Source organism: Heterodontus francisci, chromosome 5 (genome assembly GCF_036365525.1).
Source record: "Heterodontus francisci isolate sHetFra1 chromosome 5, sHetFra1.hap1, whole genome shotgun sequence".
NCBI lineage: Eukaryota > Metazoa > Chordata > Chondrichthyes > Heterodontiformes > Heterodontidae > Heterodontus > Heterodontus francisci.
This window is the reverse complement of record NC_090375.1, coordinates 159,887,608-159,909,714: the sequence shown is the minus strand read 5'-3', so window position 1 is coordinate 159,909,714 and position 22,107 is coordinate 159,887,608. Positions and strand designations below refer to the sequence as shown.

The 22,107-nt window shown below is 41.1% G+C and overlaps 2 protein-coding genes across 8 annotated transcripts in view; one reads left to right on the top strand and one right to left on the bottom strand.

The window, feature by feature from the left end:
• The window catches only part of oxr1a (oxidation resistance 1a), a 761,132-nt gene that overhangs the window by 360,053 nt on the left and 378,972 nt on the right, over window positions 1-22,107 (top strand). The window contains exon 1 of one of the 4 annotated variants that reach the window (XM_068032289.1): window positions 15,882-16,136. The exons of the other annotated variants lie outside the window; for them this stretch is intronic. Within the exon in view, the coding sequence (XP_067888390.1) occupies window positions 15,980-16,136 (157 nt within the window). The 5' untranslated portion in view covers window positions 15,882-15,979. Of the gene's footprint in view, window positions 1-15,881; window positions 16,137-22,107 lie in introns of those variants that run through there. 4 annotated transcript variants of the gene reach the window in all.
• Window positions 1,884-16,718, bottom strand: LOC137370116 (uncharacterized). Of its 4 annotated transcripts, none has more exons than XM_068032292.1 (3): window positions 16,628-16,718; window positions 13,206-13,337; window positions 1,884-5,471 (listed from the first exon to the last, which is right to left on the bottom strand). In XM_068032292.1, the coding sequence occupies exon 3, from the start codon at window positions 4,642-4,644 to the stop codon at window positions 3,691-3,693; it is 954 nt and encodes a 317-aa protein (XP_067888393.1). In that variant the 5' UTR covers window positions 4,645-5,471; window positions 13,206-13,337; window positions 16,628-16,718; the 3' UTR covers window positions 1,884-3,690. The 4 variants fall into 4 exon arrangements, with proteins under 4 accessions (XP_067888393.1, XP_067888395.1, XP_067888394.1 ...); XM_068032294.1 differs by having other exon boundaries at window positions 1,884-5,450; XM_068032293.1 differs by having other exon boundaries at window positions 16,633-16,710.

The following is a 22,107-nucleotide window of genomic DNA, read 5'->3' as shown; positions in this document are numbered from 1 at the left end:
TCAGCTCACCCGCTGACAATCCGCTCATACTTGGCTGGCATCTTGATATTCTGCCTTGATCTAGTCGACCTCGTCAGTCAGTTCTGCTGCGCTGCCATCAAGGATGTTGTGACTGTTGATTTCTCTGCTCTAGGTCTCATGCATACAGATGCTCCTTCATGTTTCTGAAGCTTATGTTTGTCATGCTCAGCTTTGACTGTTGTTCTAGCAGTTGCTCCGATGTAGGAAGGGTTTTCCTTACTCTGCCTGCTCTGAGCCACCATCCAATATGCTTCTTGCTGATTCTCTCTTGTGGGCTGACTCACTGGCTCTGATTGAGCTGCAGGTTGTATCAGTTCATCCGTCAGTCTCAGGAATTTACGATTTCTCCTGTAGACATGTCCTGTCTCTGTCTGAACTAGGTAAGATCTGGGTTCTGCTTTGTCTTTACACCAGCCTTGCCTCCTTTCCCGCCTTGACTGTCTGGCTAGATTCTGACTGGCTGTCCTGTCTCCAGCTCTGGAAGTTCACGAAGCTCCTGCTTCAGTTCCTGCTTCAAGAGAATAGCTACTTTATGAGCTGCATGCTTCACTGGAGGTACTGTGACATCTACATCGAGGTGATAGTCTCCTGGAAGGCAGTCTAAGCCTTCAAAAACATCAGCATACTCATTGATTATATCATGTATAGTGTTACAACCAGGTGAGAAAGAGGTCTAGGGTTCCCTTTCAGCCTTCACCTGGCCTTACCGTAGCAGGGTTTAATTTTTAACACACCGTGTTTTTAGCTCCCCCTTGGTGAATCCTTGTTCACCACTTTCCAATTATAAGGTAAAGAAACCAACACAAACAGGTTTTCTTAGGTTTAAAGAAGAAAAGTTTAAATTAAACTTGAAATTAAACTTGAACTTAAACTCTAATTCGGTTGACACCTATGGATACTCGACGCGCCCATGCTAGCATGCATATGCAATACACACATGCAAATAGAGACAGAAAAGAGCAGAAGAAAAATAAAGTGGAAAAGTCTGAGACAATATCTGAAGAGTTTTTGTTACGGTTCTTCAAGCTCACTGTAGAGTCCTAGATTATCGGTAGTTCTCGCTTTTCATTGGGGCCCAGTATTCTTATAAAACCTTGTTTGCCTTAGGAGACTGTTCTCTCTTGGGATTCATGTGTCTTCAGTGGATTCAGAGGCTTGTGAGAAAGCAATGGGAACAGACAGGAGAGATCTTCTCAGTTCAGGAGCAAACAGACTTTCTCCCTTCAAACTGTTTGTACAATTCAGAAAAACCCAGGTCGCCAAGCAGGTTAGGCATGTGGCTAAATGATCTGACTACATCTTGGATTGTATCACCTTAGCAGTCTCTGGAATGTTCCTCTTACACACAATACCTGGTGATCAAGGTCCATTGTGGGTTGAATTTGTCAGGAAATGATCCCTTGTCCATCCAAGCACAGTCTGTTAATATGCAAATGTCTTTTCCAGCCACGGCTGATCTGTTTAACAAGTCCTTTCTTCACTCCAGTAACAGTTTAAAATCAATGTTCATGACAAAATTAATGTGTCTCATTCTTGGCTGGTGGGAGCCTAGCATGACCATAGTCTTTTCTACTCCCATCTGTTTAACTTCATTCCAGCTCTGTGGGTATTTATCATAATCAATCTCAGCTGGAGTGATGTTTTGCTTGATAGAAGAGGCATCTGTTACACATCCACTACCTTGAAAGTAACTTTGTGCACACGACTCTCGTGTTGGCAGGAAAGATCATATCCTCCTCTTACAGGAATAGTAGTTCCATCATAAAGTCTAATCTTTGTCTTGCTAGGTCTAAGTGTAAATCTGAGTTCTTTTTGCCTTCAGTCTGGTTCAGTAAATATACCAAGTCGCATGTGTAGGTAAAATCAATTACTTTATTTGCGCATTTAGCCGGCTGACTTACTCTAATGCAACGGCACTGACTCCACCCCAGAGTCTGTCGGGTCCACCAGAGTAAGTGAAGTTTGTGATACAGGTACTACTGTTTATACATTAAGATTCATGCTACACCTCCTTGTTTAACCAATCAGTGCGGTACAATTCAACTTCACCCACGTGGTGACATGCAGTACATCTGTTACTGAGGTTACAATACACTCCATTCTCAATACATACTTGTTACTAATAAAATATTGTTTTGTACCAGCAAGATAAAACAAAGCGGACAAGCAAGCTAATTAGCAAGAGCATAGGAATCATCAATAACCATGCTGGTCTCACTCCCTACATGGATCATGAGTTCTGTTTCTACCTTGTGACAAGTAATTGTGGCGCATCCTGCTATCTCTATTAGGTGTACATTCCTGAGTGTTTCGTGCCGTCTGCAGCTACAAGTAGTGGCAGCTCACGAAGATAAGAGGGGCCTAGCACTCCTTATCACTCACACAGGGATGGACATCATTTGATTCACAGGAGTCCATTTGTTCCAAACCACAGGGAGTCACACAATCAGGCCATAAAGAACAGATGTCCTTGCAATTACCAGTGTCGGCTAGTCTTTACAGTCTCACACACTCTGCCTTTTAGCTATTTCATTGTGGTTTCTGCCACTTAAAATCAAAGCTCAGCAAAGCTACTATTCCTAACTTGGCTATATTTCCCATTAAGCATAGTGCCATGCCTTTCTGCTCACTTCCACATTCCCCCCTTTTATCATTCTATGATAACCTCCTCTCTACTGATCAACTTATATATGATTATATATATTCACTAGGATTATATGGATCTATCTACTCAAATAACATTTAAACAGTATAATATAAAAGCAAATATGAAAGAAAAAACTCAGCAACTGCTGAATCAGAAGGGTAGGCTGAGCCACCCTCTAACAAGGGGGCGTGTATTAGCCTGGTCAGTATGTTTTTCATTCTAACTGTTCCCTAGGATTGTCATATCTGGGTGATAAGAAGAGTGCTGTTGAAGTACAATGTCTCTCTCTCTCTCTCTCTCTCTCGCTGTACCAGCTGCAAGGCCAAGTTGCCTCTGCAGCCCTGAAGTTATGAAGTCATTTCTGATAAGCTGTCCCTCCCTGCAGCACTGAAGCTAGCTTATTAGCAATACATGATTGATTAATTGTTTCATCTTAAATGTTCCCATAATTCTGTTCTTAAAAATTCTAAAATCTAAATTCTCTTCTCACAGTCCCCCCCCCCCTTTGATTCTTCAAAACATTTTTAAAAAGCATTCCCTTGATCCCACCTAGGTGCCTTTAATGGTCTCTATTTGTCTAGAAACAGCCTTCAACACCCAGAGGGTTCGCACTCAATACGTTGCCTGCGTGTGCCATAAGAGGGGCCTGCGGGAACTCTGTAAAGGCATAAGTTTTGCAGGGGCTTCAACTATCTGCTTACAAAATAAAAGGTGGTACACTTGTACAATTACAATTTCATTTGCAAAGCATAAGCAGTGTAATATTGAAGAAAGCACAATTTAAACATCACTATTACATAATCAATCAATTGTGCGAACATAATACAGTCACAATTTCATTCTTAGAGTATACTGAGCTTTCACTAATTCATTTTAACAATATATGAATAGGTTATACATTTACCCTTGTGTGGCATAACTAATTGTCCCTCCTTTGACAGAGCAAGTTTGAACACTAATTGCTTTTTCGGGTAGCTGTCCAACCTGTGTTCATACATCCTCTTACATCGCCTAATTAATTTCTAAAGTTGCCAAATTAAGTAGGTCACATATAACACCATGATACCCAAAACTACTATCAGGACATGGAAGATAATTCTAAACCAGGGGTGTATCTGCACGTCTGACCCCCAGTTCCATAAGTCCTCCTGCCAGGTAGAATCATTTATCTCATCAATCTCATCTTGTTGCATCTTCGACTGTTGTTCCAAATTGTAGTACACTACAGCAATGACCTCTAGCTGCTGTCTCTCCTTACCCAAGCGCGTGGGCAATGGCTGAATAGTCAAATCCTCCTTAATACTTTCTGTCACAGTTATTGTTTCTGTCTTTTGCTTATGTATCTGTACCAACTCCATCTTCCCTACTCGGGTTGGTATTGGTGGGTTGACCCAAAATGTACTGTTGCTCACCGGCCAAGTCCGCTTATGTCCATACTGGTACTCCTTCGCTGTGGAGGTTAAGCAATATCTCCCCTTTCCCATATAGGCCACATGGGTTAGCCCTGATATTGCCTTCCTAGTCTTCATGGTGCAAGTTACAGTGGCATTAAATCCACATTTTGATTCTGCCATTTTATCTATAGGATGAGGACATATAACCACCTGGTTTTCCAGACTACACTCAGACAATGGACAATATTGTTCCAATTTCCATAACATTTCCATAACATAGGGTAAAATATCATTGTATTTTATGTAATCTTTTCCCCTTATCACTCCTGTATTTTCTACTTTGTATAATTGCATCCCTAACTTATCTCTCAGAATTACAGGTATTCCCAACACTACTCCAATACTCATAGATCCTGTATTTACACATTCCTGATCTTTCCATACCTTAAGTTTTCTGATTTGGCACCTGGTAATTTTATCATTTGTGTGACTAGTTAAGTATTCCAACTGGGTGTCATTGATCCAAACTGGCACCTGTCTTGCATCAATTTGCCTCGAATTTTCTCGAATTTGTTCTAACATTCACGAACTGTATGTACTACAAACACTCTCATTATTTGAAATGTCACTGTTCACTAATATTATATGTTACTGGTTACTAAAATAATATTTCTAGATAGACAAATTGTCTCCCTTGCCTTTGCTCTGGTTCTCATCCTCCTTGGCTGCACATAGCGCCTGTATGAACGGCAAGCTAGTATGCCCCATATTATGGCCAGTATTAACTGTATTTTACTATGGAGGCACCGGTATTGAATCTGGTAGCAACGTCATTAACTATCCCTCTCCTTGTCCTATAAAGTTGATTCTGACCTCGAAATCTGACGGCACCCATGGCATCGGCAGCCTGCTGCATTACAATCTTACTTAATACACTATACATATTTCTTGCCTGTTCCGTACAATATCCCGGCATTTGCATCCCTGAGATATTGACCAGGACAGGCACAATCTCATGTTTAACATTATCATACAACGTTTCCCCTGGGCTCGATGTACCCACACACATCCATGTTCCTTTCAACTTTCCTTATCATCTGTTGCCCAATGGGAGGGGCACAAACAATTCCAAAGACACAGCTCTCAGTCACCCCTTCCCCTTTCTGTCTGGTCACGCAGTTAGCACGGTCATCTGTGGAACACCGTACACACTTCCCATCCAACATGTTGTGCAATGCCCCGTAGTTCATATAGTCCATATCAATATTCTTTTCATTAATCCGTTGTGCATCCATCACCGGGTCTTTGTTCTTCCTCTCCGGATATTAGCATCAGGCCCCACAGCCACTGCAGTCCGGTTCTTTCCCATTCGCCACTAGTGGTTATATCTGTAATTTAAACACACTGCCCTGGTGGTCACCAGTTGTTAGTACTTGTCCATGTTGTGAGTATCCCCCGATGAGGGATACATGTCTACCTGTGGGGACCGAACATGTCCTGGGGAATCCAGGAGTTAATTTATATTCTTATCATCTCTACTCTTTCGAAATTATCTATATGGTCCCGTTGTGCTCGGGTTTCGTTCCCCACAATCCTTGCCCAGTTAGTAACCCATCTAATAATAATCCAAATGCCTATCAATACTACCATTATTCCCTTGATTATATTTTTTCAGTTGGGACCATGTATTTCTATCGGCCCTTCCCTTTACCATTACTTTGTCTCCCACAACAGGCACCTTTGTCTGTTCCTCTATCATGTTTCTATAGAACCTCCTGCCTCACCTTGTGCAGTTGTCTGCACAGCTCCTTCACAAATCTTTAACCCTTTCTCTTGCGGGTCCTATTTCCTCACTACCTGCTCCAACATACCTTGGCAGTCTCATCACCCTTCCTGTCACCGTATTCATCAAGTCCTTTCCTACTTTAGCTACACCACTCTGTCCTTTTTGTTCCTTTTTCAAAATATCCTTTACTAGCTGACTAAGAGTTCTCACATTCTGGTCCACATTTTCCAAATCTATAGTATTGACAATTGAAGTTCCCTTATTAAGGACTGTGGCTGCGTTATTCACTAAGCTATGTTTATGTCTCTTTCCCTTTATTATTCCCTCATTACCAAATTCCTGTCTCAGCAATTGTTACAGTAATACCTTGTACAACTCTCGGTTCTTAGGGCACCAGCCAGGTAGCTGGATATCTGAGATATTCAATATTACCGGTACCAATTCAAGTTTTATGTTATCATATACAATTTTATTAGCTTTATTATCGCAAGTCCATTTTCTGGTCCTGCAGTCAAGGCCGGGCAAGGGAGACCAGTCACTTGTGGCTGTTGGGTCGTAACCTTACTTGTTAGTAATTAAAATGTGGGGGTAATCGGGGTGATTGGAGCTTGTTGTCCGTTTGATAAATTTTGAATGCTGGTTTGATTGTTGGCTCCTTCCCTTGTACACCCCCCCCCCCCCCCCCCAATGATTTTGACACAAAAGGTCCCTTGAGGGCCTTTGCTGTCAAAATCTGACACACCTGGTAGATTAAATTGTCCACTAAAATAAAAGCAAAATACTGCAGATGCTGAAAATTGTCTCATTGATAAAGATGCTGTGATATTTGATGTCTGCAATTATGGTCTTAAATTCTCAAAGCTGCTGGATCTTTTGCCGTGGCATCAATTCTCACATGGCCTGCCGTCACCTGCTTAAAAACAACCCACAAAGAATCCACTGTGGCTCTGCCCCTGAGCCCAATGGGTTAATTTGTCCAATTCTATCTGTCAATTTAGAAATTTACAATTTAACAATGTCCAATATGTATAAATTTTACTCTCAGCAATGCAAAATTGTGTGGTGGATTAAATGGAAAAACAGCAGCTGCAGCGGGTTTTTTTTTTCCAAGGGGCAGAGCAAAATCGTCTCAGCTGCGTCACTTTACAAAACCTTTTTTCTTCTCTGATCGAAAAAAACCACACTCCATTTTAATCTATTTTTTTCAATCCTTTTGGTATCCTTACGGTTGCTCGCCTTTGAAGTTGAAAATGCCACAAATGCTTCCGTTGCTTTCCAAATAACAAATCACATCTGCACACTTGCACTGGTATCCCACTGTCATGCCGCATATTCTGAACTCTCAGGTGATCTTATCAAAAGATCAAATATCAGCGGTGAGAAAAAGGGGGGGGGGGGGGGGGGGCGCTGGTGGTGTCTGTCTGAGATTTTTGCTTACCTCCCCCTGCAGGGTCCTGATGTCTCAGGTTATGGCCAGACTTTCAAATGTAGCTCTCTTTAAAAACTCATATCTCCAAGAGAAAACTATCAATTGCCAGTCTTATCTACACTTTCCTGACTTTCACTGGAAAATTCGAGGCTTCTTGGAAATTAGCTGTTTATTTCACTATTTGTTTATTCCCAGAATTCCTTTATTAGCGCTTGCATCAGCCAGATCTGATTTCCAATTCCCATTAATTAGAATTCTATTTCATTTTGAGCCCTGGAGAACCTTTACAATTAATATTAATAATTCCTTAAAACAGAAATCGAACATTTCCATTTGATTCCAGACATTAGTGTATATTGTTTATTTTTTTTTTACCTTAGATGACATTTTAATTCCTTAAAAAACTTGCCAAATTAAACTGGATTTTTGACATCTCAGATTATTCCAAATTCAAATAACAGTAAATTTCCCTTTGAATACTTTAAATAACTACTCATATCAATTAAATTTTGTTTATTGATTCCAATTTCTTATGCCCAGACTTGGTTGTACTATTTGTACGTTAACTACAGAAGTGCTTGCAACTATCTCTCCTTCTCAAACACTTTGTCTCATTGATAAGGATGGTTGCAGCAGGGTTAATTTCTTGCTTGTCTCCAAGGGGGCGGAGCAAAGCATTCTCTGCTGCGTCGCTTTACGTAACCCTTTTTTTTAATGTAAAAGAACTAAACTTTTGAAATGTTTTTTTTATCCTTAGGATTTGCAAACAACAAAATCTTTAATAACATTATCAACTTCAAAGGAAACCATCTCCATCAGGAAAGACAGCATTTTAGATTAAACTCCAATTGTTTCCAAACTTACTTTTTCATCTTTTATAAGAGGTTTCTAATCCAAGGATGATTATTTTTTTTTAACAAAGATGATTCCAAATTCCAATTCACTGCAATAATATTTAAAATCAAAACTGCCAATGTTATATGAGTGAGTCCTCTGTCCGGAACCGAAGACTCCTCCAAAACATGAAATAATAAACTTGAAAGTTCATTGTGGCAACAAATGAAATTTCCAGTTCTTCAACTTAAACAGGTCAATTAACCTTAATAGTATTAATTCAATTCAGACTTATTAACTTGTACTACTTATTAACTACACACAGAACAGAATAGCACGTGCTTATTTTAAAAGATAGGTAAATTACATCATTTTCTTGTTCATTCTTCAGGCGCCTTTCAAATGACTGTAATAAAACCAAAAACTAAATAAAAAGTTATTTAACATTCTTAACACAAAATATTTAACACCAGCTTCTTAAACAAACTTTAAACAGACAGAATCTTTCCTATATCTCCGTTGTTTATCCTTCTCTCCCTTAAACCAATATCCAATTCCTGACATTTGCTACTTAAAACAGTCAGTAAAACATGTCTTTAATTTAAACTCCAAAAAAAATTAGAACAGATTTTAAACTGGAACTCCAATTAAAGCAGGAGTGGTAAACTTCAAATTGGATTTCTGCCAAACATCTTCAGACCTTCAAGGCTGAAGCTTATCTCTTACAAAATTGTTCATTGTCTTTTCACAGTTGCAAAACCAACTTTTAAAATAAAAATAAAATTTTAACTTAAAATATAATTCAATTTTATATCCCATTCCTGGGTGTACAACACTAAATCGAAATGAACACACTCAACAATCACTTTTCACACTCATTCAATTCTAAACAACTTCGAAAATTGATTTCTGTAATGGGTTACGAATTCAAAATACCAAATCTCTTTCAAAATTCCCTGTCCCGATGTCAAGGAACACACACAGGTTCAACTAATTCACAACCAAAACATGACTCAAGGTTCCCACAAAATATACACTTGTAAAAATAGAAAAAGTAACAGACCCATTCTCTCATCATTAAGGCCAGACAACAAAGAGTTAACGACAGTCAGTTTTACAGAACACAAGTTGTACATCCCATTCAATTCATTCGCGGAAGCTTCCAACATTCTCACATTCAAATCAAAGACACAGTAACTTGCTTTTACTCTAAAACATACCTATCTTTAAAAACACATATTTTACCGTGGCGCTTCTGCGTCTTTCTCGAGTGGGCAAACGGACGTGGGTCGCCTTTCTCCAGAGGACATGATTTACTTGTCCCCGGGGGCAACCCTTCCTCCTTACAAGCCGTCAAGCCCATTCTTCCTTCTACTTTCTCAAACCCTAGTTCTTTTCTATGAATCAAGCAGCATTAAAACGAAAGAAAACAAACAAGACACAAGAAAACGAATAGACACAGTAACACAAACAAAGGACGAACCACACACAAGGAGACGAACAGGCGCAGTCAATGTTGGGATCAACAGAATTTTTAGAGTCTTTTGGATTCCCCCTTCACTAATCGGTATTCCTAATTTGAGGGCGTTTTCTTGCCAACTTGATAGGAGGATTCTATTTTTTTTTCTCCTGACAATATTGTATCCATAATCCAATTAATTCTTTGGCCCTATTGCCTTTATTTTGTTTCCAGATTTTTTTTTCTTGTGTTTTTTTTTTAGTCACTTCCAAATCTTTTGTCCCCCCTAAGGGCCATTGGTCTCCTAATTTCTTATTTAAGGCTGCCAATAATTGTCTGAAGTCTTTCCCTTTATCCGGATATTTATCACACAGTACTTGTAATGGACAGGATGGATCACTTGTATTATCTAAACAGTTTCCCATATTCACAACTATTATCACAAACTATTATTACAACTATTATTACAAACTATTATCACAAACTATTCTTGAACTGCATTGTTCGCCCCTACAGTCCAAGAGTTAAAATTTACTTACAAATTATTATCTAAACAGTCAAAATTACTTACAAATTATTATCTACACAGTTATTCACAATAAAAAAAAACCCTTAATCTCAGCCGTTCTAAAACGACCTCCCATAACCCCCCTTTAACCTTAACCTCAGTCCCATTGGCCGTAGTCTAAACTAAACGACTAAACCTGACCTTAAAAATAAAACTTAAACCTCAGTCCCATCAGCCGTCCTCTAAAGAAACAGACTGAACCTGACCTTAAAACTAACCCTCAGTCCCATCAGCCGTCCTCTAAAGAAACAGACTGAACCTGACCTTAAAACTAACCCTCAGTCCCATCAGCCGTCCTCTAAAGAAACAGACTGAACCTGACCTAAATAAAATTTTTAACCTCAGTTCCCCTCAGCCATAGTCTAAACTAACCAACTGAACCTGACCTAACGATATAACACCTCAGTCGTACCTACATCGACTGAACTTTGTCTTTCTAATCCGCCAGACTGATCGTTGATCTCGTCCAGACGATCTTACCTGACCATCAGCGAGCGATCAAACTTTTATCGGACTACGGGACAGAGGAAAACCGACATGGTCATATATCAACTAGTCACGTCGGGGGCCCATTTCCTCTCTCTCCGTCCAAGACTAGTCTGATTCTGATTTCGCTGATGATCGGCGGTTGTCTGTTGAGATCCCACTTCTGACACCAAAATGTAAATCTGAGTTCTTTTTGCCTTCAGTCTGGTTCAGTAAATATACTGAGTCGGATGTGTAGGTAAAATCAATTACTTTATTTGCGCATTTAGCCGGCTGACTTACTCTAATGCAACGACACTGACTCCACCCCAGAGTCTGTCGGGTCCACCAGAGTAAGTGAAGTTTGTGATACAGGTACTACTGTTTATACATTAAGGTTCATGCTACACCTCCTTGTTTAACCAATCAGTGCGGTACAATTCGACTTCACCCACGTGGTGACATGCAGTACATCTGTTACTGAGGTTACAATACACTCCATTCTCAATACATACTCGTTACTAATAAAATATTGTTTTGTACCAGCAAGATAAAACTAGGCGGACAAGCAAACTAATTAGCAAGAGCATAGGAATCATCAATAAACATTCTGGTCTCACTCCCTACATTGATCATGAGTTCTGTTTCTACCTTGTGACAAGTAATTGCGGCGCATCCTGCTATCTCTATTAGGTGTACATTCCTGAGTGTTTCGTGCAGTCTGCAGCTACAAGTAGTGGCAGCTCACAAAGATAAGAGGGGCCTAGCACTCCTTATCACTCACACAGGGATGGACATCATTTGATTCACAGGAGTCCATTTGTTCCAAACCACAGGGAGTCACACAATCAGGCCATAAAGAACAGATGTCCTTGCAATTACCAGTGTCGGCTAGTCTTTACAGTCTCACACGCTCTGCCTTTACTTTTAACTATTTCATTGTGGTTTCTGCCACTTAAAATCAAAGCTCAGCAAAGCTACTGTTCCTAACTTGGCTATATTTCCCATTAAGCATAGTGCCATGCCTTTCTGCTCACTTCCACATAAGTATTGGCTGTCTTGTCTTGTCAATCTCACAGAACCGCCTGAATGAGATGAAATTGCATGTTGTTCCTGTAACAACTTGGCACTGCATCACTTGATTGCAGCAAAATAATGGTAGGGTCAATTTCTTTCCTTCATCATGACCGGAGAGCTCTGACATCCTCCATATCATATGTCTCATCCTCTGAGTCTGACATGTCATTATCATCCTGTACTTGATGGAGTGCTAGAGCTTTCCTTTTGCAGACACCTGGAATGGTTCACCTTGTCACATTTCCTGCAGACTTTTCCACATGCTGGACATGTTTCTTGTCCTTTTCCATGACTTCCTCCACGGTAGGGACACATGTTGGAAACCTTGTGGATTCTCTGTGTGAGCCTCTGGCTGTCTGATGTCTTTTGCTGACAATTCTTCACGCCGTAAATCTGCTTTGAGGAGTCTGCTGACCTCGTCTTGGGCTTGGAAGATAACTTGATATGGCTGTAGTGTACCTCTTTCCCTCCAACAACTTGGAGTTGCTGATTTGCAGCCTCACTAACTTCAAGGACTGCAATAGCCTTCTTGAGATCACATACTGAATCTTGCTCTCCAGACAGTCTGGCTTGAGCCTGTTTATCTCGACAGCGTAGTACGAGCCTATCTTTCAACATACCAAACTTGCAGACTCAGATAAATGTCTCAAGCGGACCACAAACTGGTCAACATTCACATTTGGCAGCAGGCTGGCACTCTGAAAAATGTTTCTGTCATACAAAATATTAATTGTAGGTGCAAAGTGTTCAGATAATTTGTCAATTATTTTGCTTGGTTCTTTTTCATCATCCTCATGCATTCCAAGTGTGCTCAACCTCTCTTTGCACTCCTGACCCATTACAGCTTTCAGGGTAGCTGGACTTTCTTTGGCTTCTTATCCTGTTATTGCAGCCACTTGGTATTCTTACTAGGATTCTTTAAAAACTTTCCAGTTTGCCTCTAAATTCCCCTTGCAGCCCATTGGCTGCAGTGCCAGAATCTGGCAATATGCCATTTTGACTACACGGGACTATAATCAAGTCACTCAGATGGTACTACTCTGACGAACTTAGTGTGGAGAGGATCAAATCTCTGAAGCTGAGAAATCTCAGCTCCTAACATGTCAGCAATGTCCTGATCTTTCATATTTGTGATCAGATCCATCACTTCTGACACCATGTTTGGCTTTGTTGACACAAAAGACAGCACAGGTTTCAGCATTCTAACATGTGCTTCACTCTGTAACCATCCATCTTTATTCTCCTGTGTGTGTATGTGTGTGTCCCTGGCCACTAGATGGAGCCAATATAAACAGACTCACAACAAGTTACATAAAGGCCTGCTCGGGTCTGCAAATGAGACCTGACCTGAGCCTGACAGAACCCCATCCCAGCCCGAGTCCTTCCATTTTTCCCACACCCGACCCAACCATCAGTTAACCTACCTTTCGTTTCTCACTTTGTTCCTTACCTGCACAAGCTTAAAATAACTGTAAAAACAACACCTTTAAAGTCCAAAAAGTATATTAACATTAGAGTCACTTACCTGAGGTGGTGATAGAGTGTGTTCGATCCGGCCCCACCCAACCCGAGCCCGAATGCCGGACCCGGAAGTGCGACCCGACCCGAACCCAACATATGTCGTCGGGTCCCGTCGGGTTCGGGTCGGGTCACAGGCCTTTAAAGTTAAATGCAAGGTGTTAAAGGTAGCCTGTTCTGATTATCAGAACAGCACAGCAAACAAGTCATGTTCTCCTCATATACCATAACACGGGTTGAACACGTCCCATGGGGACGGTCACTCTGTCTGCCTGCCTCATCTGTTGCGTTACTCACGCTGGGCTAGTCCTGGAGAAGGAGCATATGGAGTCTGCTGGTGTTTTGGGGGCCTTCCACAACTGGCAGGCATCAGAGGGACTGCAGTCTATATTGAACACGAATGGCAACTTTATAATTCAATAAGTTTTTTTTAATGATTTGTGTTTCAGTTGGTTTTGCCACTCTTTTGTTTAATGATATTGGAACAAACCTGTGTCTCCTTATAGGTAGGGCTCTACCAAATTCACGACTGTGAAAATCTGTCACAGACTGTGAAATCTCAGGTCTTCCATGAAATTGGCCATTTTGCAAATTTTGCATGTTTTATTCATTGACACAAGACTGAACTCATTGATTGTTTGGGCATGTTGCAAACTTCGTGCATTTTTAGTGATTGACACAAGGCTAATCTCGATGATTGGTAGATGAGGGAGGGCTTCTGGTGCAGTTTTGAGAGAAGCAGTCTCAAGTATTAGCAGACAAGTGAGAATGCCAGAATGACCAAATCATAAGCAGCCACAACCATTACGGAAGCACATCGAGTGAAAGAATTTGGAAGTCAAATTCTGCGTGCCAATGGTGGAATACTGTTTTGTACAAGCTGCAGTTTTTATTTGGCTTAAAGAGGAGTTAGAATGGCAGCTCAACGTTCCTGGATGTAGAGTTTTTAGGCGGGATAGAGAGGGTGATAAAAAAGGAGGGGGTGTAGCATTATTGGTTAAAGAATCAATAACAGCTGTGAGGAGGGATGCTATGCTAAATGAATCATCAAATGAGGCCATATGGGTGGAGCTCAGAAATAAAAAAAAAGGCAGCCACACTACTAGGAGTGTATTATTGACCCCCAAATCGTGAAAGGGAGATAGAAGAACAAATATGTAGGCGAATTTCTGAGTGCAAAAACTATAGGGCAATAATAGTTCGGGATTTCAACTACCAATATCAACTGGAATACAAACAGTGTGAAGGGCAGAGGGCACAAAATTCTTGAACTGCGGTCAAGAGAACTTTTTTAGCCAGCATGTAACAAGCCCAACAAGAGGGTGCGCCATTCTAGATTTAGTCTTCAGTAATGAAGCTGGGCAAGTGGATGAAGTAGCAGTGGGTGACCATTTGGAAACAGTGACCATAATACAGGACGTTTTTGCATAATCATGGAAAAGGACAAAGATAAAACAGGAGTAAACCTTCTAAATTGGGGGAAGGCATATTTTACGATACTGAAAGGTGACCTGGCGAAAGTGGACTGGATACAGCTACTTGAAGGAAAATCAGTGACAAACCAGTGGGGAGGCATTCAAAAGCGAGATTCTACAGGCCTCCTTCCGTGCCATAATTTTTCTGTGGTTCTATGGATCACACACAGCAATGGTTCAACACACACAAAACAAGCAATGATTTCATCTCTTTTTAAGAAGTCGACAGAGAGCTCAGAAAATCATCAGTTGGTTACAATGGAACTTGTGGATGTTTTTGCAGACACCAACATACCAGTGGTAAAACCTGATCACCCAAAGCTGTGGGTATGCATTCAACGTATTGTGCAAAATTGTGGTTGCTTGCCAAGTGTAAATAAATTACAACAGGACTACCTACGGAAGGTTTTTTTCTACACATTGTGAAGAGATGTCGAATCCCCCACCTTGCAAGGCGAGCATGGATCTGTTTGACAATTGCAACAAACCCTGTGGATGTGGAGAGAGCTGTGTCTAAACGCAGACATGTGTTCACAGCACAGAGATAGGGTATGAAGAAAGAGACAGTTGCAGGTGGCTCCATGCTCACATTCAACCACTGACTCCAGTGAGTAAAGAATGTGACCTGTTTATAGTCAGCTTTTTACACTCGTTTTTGAGGATACAATAAATGCCATTTGAAACCAGAAACCTCACTTGTCTTTTGTTTTAAATAGATTTGTTTCAAATGGTTTGTTGCCACACCATGAAATTTACTATTTAAATGTGTGAAATCGTGAAATTCACGATTCTAAAAATGTCATTACTGTGAAATTTGTAAAAATTTGACTGAATTTGGCAGGGCTCTACTTATGGGTTTCTAAAGAACAGGCAGACCAGGAATTGAATCTGGAGCTTCCAGTGCTCATTGTGGTTGAGTTCACAATGTGTACTCAACCAAAGTCACAAGGAGAAATAATGTTATTTGTGCCGGTTCCCAGAAAACTGCTACTTTCAACATAGTTTTTAAATTAGTCGAAAAATACGGTAAAAGCTAGCTAAATTGTTTTATTTAAAAGTCTTCAATTAGAAGTATATGTATAATTATTTGTAACCTGGTGAGAAGGTGTGTGTGACAGCCTGGATTGCATAGGGATGAAGAGGTGCCTGGTCAGTGTAAGCGCACATTGAAGTTTACACATACTATTGCATTGGCGAACTCTCCATATAAACATTACGCTGAGGTGTTCCTTCAGACGAAGATGGCGGCAGTGGCCATGTATAGCTGAGCTATTTCACTTCTCATCTGTCAATACAGGCAAAGATCATGGAATATTTCAGCAGTTTTTCTGGCAGGGGAGCCCGCTCATTGCGGGCCACTTCCAATAGACTGTGGTCTGGATTGCAGAAGGTCCAGTTTCTGGACTCGGTTAAAGAAACTGACTCGTCCCAGCAGGAAGCCCAGCTCGAAACAACTTCCACCGGCAAGTAACTAAGTTTGAAAAACTTTGAGCCAAAGTTTGCAATTGTCGCTATGCTCCGGTTCCCAGCCTTCATTCCCACCCCTCCAGCTCCAGTGATATTTTCGGCTTGTCTGTGCAAGGTTTTAATGTAATTTGACGGTATTTGAAAAAAAAACTGATATCTTGACAAATCAAGGCAGCGTTACGTTCAGACTGCGTATCACTTTTAAACAAGGAAGTTAACAAAACTCGTTGCAAGGCTGAAGGAGCAGTTGAGGGACAGACACGTCAGTTGCTTCTCTGTGTTTACTTTTCATTTTAATTTTATATGCATGGGGTTTATCAAAACAAACCTCCCTCTGGCCTTCACCTATTTACTGCAGCCTTTGGACTGCAATATTTCTGTTGCAGAGTCCAATTTCTGTAACGCTGCACTTCAGAATTAACAATCGGTTTGAATATACATTGTTTTACATTAATTTATTTAGATTTTGTAAGTATTTTTCGCTTACCTTACCCTTTTAACAATATTTTTCTGTGGGATGTGTACAGTTGTTAGTTCTGAGGAATTAAAGATTTATTCCCACCTTCTCTTTGACTCCACCCCATGCATTATCTGCATCTGGAAACGTGAACGTTGACACAATTTTCTGAGAAAACAGCGGCGAGTTTGGTGCACAGGCTATTTTTGGCAAGGAAGAGATATGCCATGAGTTGAGAAACTCCCTTTGTCAGTCTCACAAAAACACGAATTCATCATCATCAATGGCCACATGAGTTTCAAGAAATTGCTGGCTTTGCTGTGCAAATATGAATTAAACTCGCTGCAGAAAGTTAGGGCTGCTCTTTCACAATGTAAGGACCTTTTTAACAGTGAGATTTATGTTCCTACAATGCCACTCCACCATGGAGGCCTAGAAAGGGAACAGTTGTTACAGCAAATTCTCATCCATTGGAAAACCTGGACTCATTTGATTATGGCAAACAAATTGTGCCCAGATTGGTGAGAATGACATTGGAATCCCTGCTGGTCAACTTGTTGCCTGATCCTATGCCTCCACCCTTCATGGGTCCCTCAATTACTTCCCTATTTTCTCCATTCTGCATGTGTGCCCCAGTCTTGAAGCCTGATGTTGTGGTAAATTGTGAAATTTAATTCATTAAATCTGGTAATTTGTAGGCCAGTGCCAGAAAATGACCATTGAATCTGTTAGATTTCATTGAAAACTCACCTAGTTCACTAATGTCTTTCAGGGTAGGAACATTCTACTCCTACCCAGCCTGACCTACATTTGATTGCAGTCCCACCCTTAATGATTGACTTTTAATACCCTCAGGGCATCAAGGGATAGTTAATGCAGTTTTGCCAGTGCCAGCCAAATCCCAAGAACCCACATGGGTTTCCGCCGGGTGCTCCGGTTTTCTCCCACCTCCAAAAGACTTGCAGGTTGATAGGTAAATTGGCCGTTGTAAATTGCCTCTAGTGTAGGTAGGTGGTAGGAGAATGGTGGGGATGTGGTAGAGAATATGGGGTTAGTGTAGGGTTAGTATAAATGGTTGGTTGTTGGTCGGCACAGACTCGGTGGACCGAAGGGCCTGTTTCAGTGCTGTATCTATAAAAAGAAAAAAAAAGAAATAAACACGAAAGACACTAATAAAATTCTCCAACTGCCTTTTAGTTTTTATTTAATTCATGGCTTGTGGATGTTGCTGGCAAAACCAGCATTTATTGCCCATCCTTAATTGCCCTTGCAGAAGTGGCGGTGAGCCACCTTCTTGAACCGCTGTCGTCCATGTGGTGAAGGTACTCCCACAGTGCTGTTAGGAAGGGAGTTTCAGGCCTTTGACCCAATGACGGTGAAAGGTGGTGAGCGAGTTGGAAGGGATCCTGCAAGTTGTGGCGTTCCTATGTGTCTGCTGCTCTTGTTCTTCCAGATGGTGGATGTTTCAGGGTTGGGAGGTGCTGTTGAAGAAACCTTGCTGAGTTGCAGCAGTGTATTTTGTAGATAGCACACACAAAGCCTCATTACCTTGGAGGTGTTGAGAGTGAATGTTTAACTTGGTGGATGGGATGCCAGTCATGCAGGTGACTTTGTACTGGATGATCAGGAGCTGCTTCAGTGTTGTTGGAGCTGCAGGCATCCAGACAAGTGGGGAGTATTCCATCACACACCTGACTTGTGCCTTATAGATGATGGAAAGACTTTGGGGAGTCAGAAGATGAATCAATCAATGGAGAATACTCACCCTCTGGCTGGCTATTGTAGCCACAGTATTTAGGTGGACCAGGTAACTTTCTGGTGAATAGTGACCCCCAGGATGTTGACGGTGGGGAATTTGACAATAGAAATGTAATTGAACATCAAGGGGAGGTGTTTGAGATGGTGTGGCACCAATCTTGCTTGCCATTTATGTGCCCAAGCCTGGATATGATCCAAGTCTTGCTGCATTTGGCCACGGACTGCTTTATTATGAGAGGATTGCAAATAGAACTGAACTATAATGAGGTCCAGAGCCACGTAATCCTGGTAGAACCTAAGTTGGACATCAGTTAACAGGTTGTTGGTGGGTAAGTGCCACTATTGACAACACCTTCCATCACTTTGATCATTGCAAGTAGGTTGATAGGATGGTAAATTGGCTGGATTGGATTTGTCCTACTTTATGTGGAGAGGACCCACCTGGACAATTTTCCATTTGCTATGCAGATACCAATGTTGTAGTTCTATTGGAACAGCTTGGCTGGGGACACGGCTAGTTCTGGATTATACATAGTTAGCAGTACAGCTGGGATGTTCTCAGGGCCCATAGGTTTTGCAGTATCTAGTGCACTCAGTCATTTTACGATATCACGTGTAGTGAATCAAATTGGCTAAAGACTGACATCTGTGATGGTGGGGACCTCAGGAGGAAGCTGAGGTGGATCATCCACTTCGGCATTTCTGCCTGAAGGTGGTTGTGAATGCTTCACCCTTGTGTTTTGCACTCACGCATTGGGCACCACTTTCAGTGAGGATGGCGATGTTTGTGGAGTTATCTACACCACCTGACAGCAGTCATGTAGTAGCAGGGTGTGTAATATGGAGCTCAGAGAAGCATGTTGCAAAAGCAGATTAGCTAATGGGAGGTATCAATTTTCCTCTAGATGAGGAGGTGCAAAAGAGCTCTTAATTGTAAATGCAGTGAAATTCAACAGTGCATCCAGGATAGTTTTCTGAAGCAATAAATTTGAACTGCTGCCCCCACCCCGACCTCTGCCCCAACAAGAGGCCAGTAAGGATTTTTAAACTAAGGCTGACTTAGAAGGGGTAAATCCTAAAATGAGCACGTTAAACTGGGCTTGAGCTGTTAATGGGTAAACTTACAAAAATAAAATAGTGGGAGATATTCAAAGAGTATTATTAAAGTGCAATGTTAGTATATATCCCATAAGAGCAAAAATTCCACATGTGCAGTCAAGCATGGTCAACATGCGAGGTAAGATGGAGTATAAACTAAAAGAAATGGCTTATACAAATGTCAGGAAAGGTAGTAATCCGGAATACGTTGTATTTATTTTCACATAATAGGAGGATACATTTCCACTGTATTCAGTATTAGTATATAAATGGTATTAGAGAAATTAATGGAACTTAATATAGATAATTCTCCAGGAGGTGATGGTAATAAAAGTAGCTGAGAAATCTTCAGAGCAATGGTTATTTTCTTACAAAGCTCTCTTGATTTGGGAATTGTGCCATTAAACTGGAAAATTGCTAATGCCACTGTATTATTTAAGAAGGGTGGGAGAGAGAAACCAGTTAGCTGAAGGCCTGCCAGTTTAATGTCTGTTGTGAGGAAGCTACTAGAACCTGTCATTAAGGACAGAGTGACTGAGCACTTGAGCAAATATGAGCTGATCAGTGAGAGCCAACATTGTTGTGTTAAAGGTAAGTCACACCTGAATAATCCAGTTAATGTTTTTGAGGAGGTCACTAATAAAGTAGAAAAAATAGTGTCTATGGATGTTATCTATATGGACTTTCAGAAGGCTCTCGAGTTTCCAAGAATGAGAGGTGATCCCATTGAAACCTATAAAATACTTAAAGGGATAGATAGGGTAACAAATACAGTTAAGATGTTTCCTCTGGTTGGGGAGTCTAGAACCAGGTGATGCAATTTCAAAATAAGGGGGAAGCCACTTAGGACAGAGATGAGAAGTTTCTTTCCTCAGAGGGTTGTGAATCTTTGGAATTCTCTACCCCAGAGGGCTGTGGAAGTTCAGTCATTCAGTATGTTTAAAGCAGAGATTGACAGATTTCTAAACACAAATGACATAAAGGGATATGAGGATAGTGTGGAAAAAGGCATTGAATTGGAAGATCAGCCATGATCATCTTGAATGGCAGGGCAAGCTCAATGGGCTGAATGGCCTACTCCTGCTGCTATGTTCCTGTGTTCTAATTGCGCCATGTCAAGTTTACACTTCAAGTCATTGGGTTTCCTTCCCACAAGACCAACACACTCACACTGCAACACCTACCTCAACCAAGACGAGTCAGCCTCCCATACATCGGCTCTGCCTCCTGCAGACTGCAATGCATACTCAAGTCAGCCGCCACAGACGTTCGACATGAGTCATCCAAGAAGCTCCACTCCATCCTTCATATCCACAAAGACAAGAAACCATCTCACAACAAGCTAGGAATTTACAGCATACCATGTGGCTGCTGACCCGCCTACATTAGCAAAACAAGCCACAGCCTACACACTATACGCAAGGGACACCAAGCCTGCTTCAAACAGTGAATGGGACAAGTCAACCATTGACACACATGTTCAACTCAATAACCACTGCATCGGATTGTCCAATTCCAAACTCATTGCATCCATTACGCACTGGCACACAAGACACATCAGGGAAGCGATGGCAATCTATCAACACCACACTGTCTCCCAACACAGTGGCCTGCGCATCAGTGATATCTGGCTACCACTACTTAAGAAACGCACACCACCTGCTCTGCAGCCACATACCCCGACAGGAACAATAGTATGCGTTGACTTACCATGAGACTCAATAGCTGACCAATCAGCAGCAAGAACAATAGCATGTACTCACCTATCACGGAACACAATTAGCCGACCATTGAAGCAAGAAGATAAACATGTAATGACAAATCAGCAGTAAAATCCCACCCACATTCCCATTCTCTACCACATATAAACCCACTAGCCGACCATTGAAGCAAGAAGATAAACATGTAATGACAAATCAGCAGCAAAATCCCACCCACATTCCCATTCTCTACCACATATAAACCCACTGTTTCCACCTGTTCTAGTTATTTCTCCAGACAACAGGCAGAGTACGCTGCTCGAAACATCAAGGCCTGCCATTTCTTCTAAGAACTCCTTTTTCAAGGAAACAACTATTCTTTTCAGAGCAAATTGACATGGCGTAAAACCTTTGTACTCAATATTATCGCTCTCACCATGAAAACCTTCAGACAACTTTTAAAGTGGAGGAAGTTGTACTCAGTTATATAGAGCCTTGGTTAGACCTCCTCTGGAGCACTGCATTCAATTTTGAAGGATGGGTGTAGGAACACTGACCTTCAGAAGGATTGGCACCAGTTTGACCCACACCAATAAGGGATGTATTATCCTGGAATTTGTATGATCTGGAGCAATTTAATCAACATTGAAGAAGTAGAATAAGAAGAATTGGCAGTTATACTTTGTGTTGTACAGTGTTGTAATAGGACAGCCGTTGAACCTGCTCTTTGCTTTTCATGTTGGAGGGTCCCAATTGCGGATTCTAATCCAGAACAGTGGTCTATGTTTAATTAAATGTTTATTCCTAATAGATAGTGTTTGGTAAATCTGGATGAGTTACCTACAACACTGAATTGAAAAGAAGAATGGTTTAACACCTTTAGCATTAATAACGTTTTCTTTACAAAAAAGCATCAATATCATGAAAAAAATCAATGCAATATAATTAATATAC

What these genes read in the sequence shown, in the direction of transcription:
- LOC137370116 (XM_068032292.1), bottom strand. Translation starts at nt 4,644, where the DNA reads ATGTTAGAACAAATTCGAGAAAATTCGAGGCAAATTGATGCAAGACAG.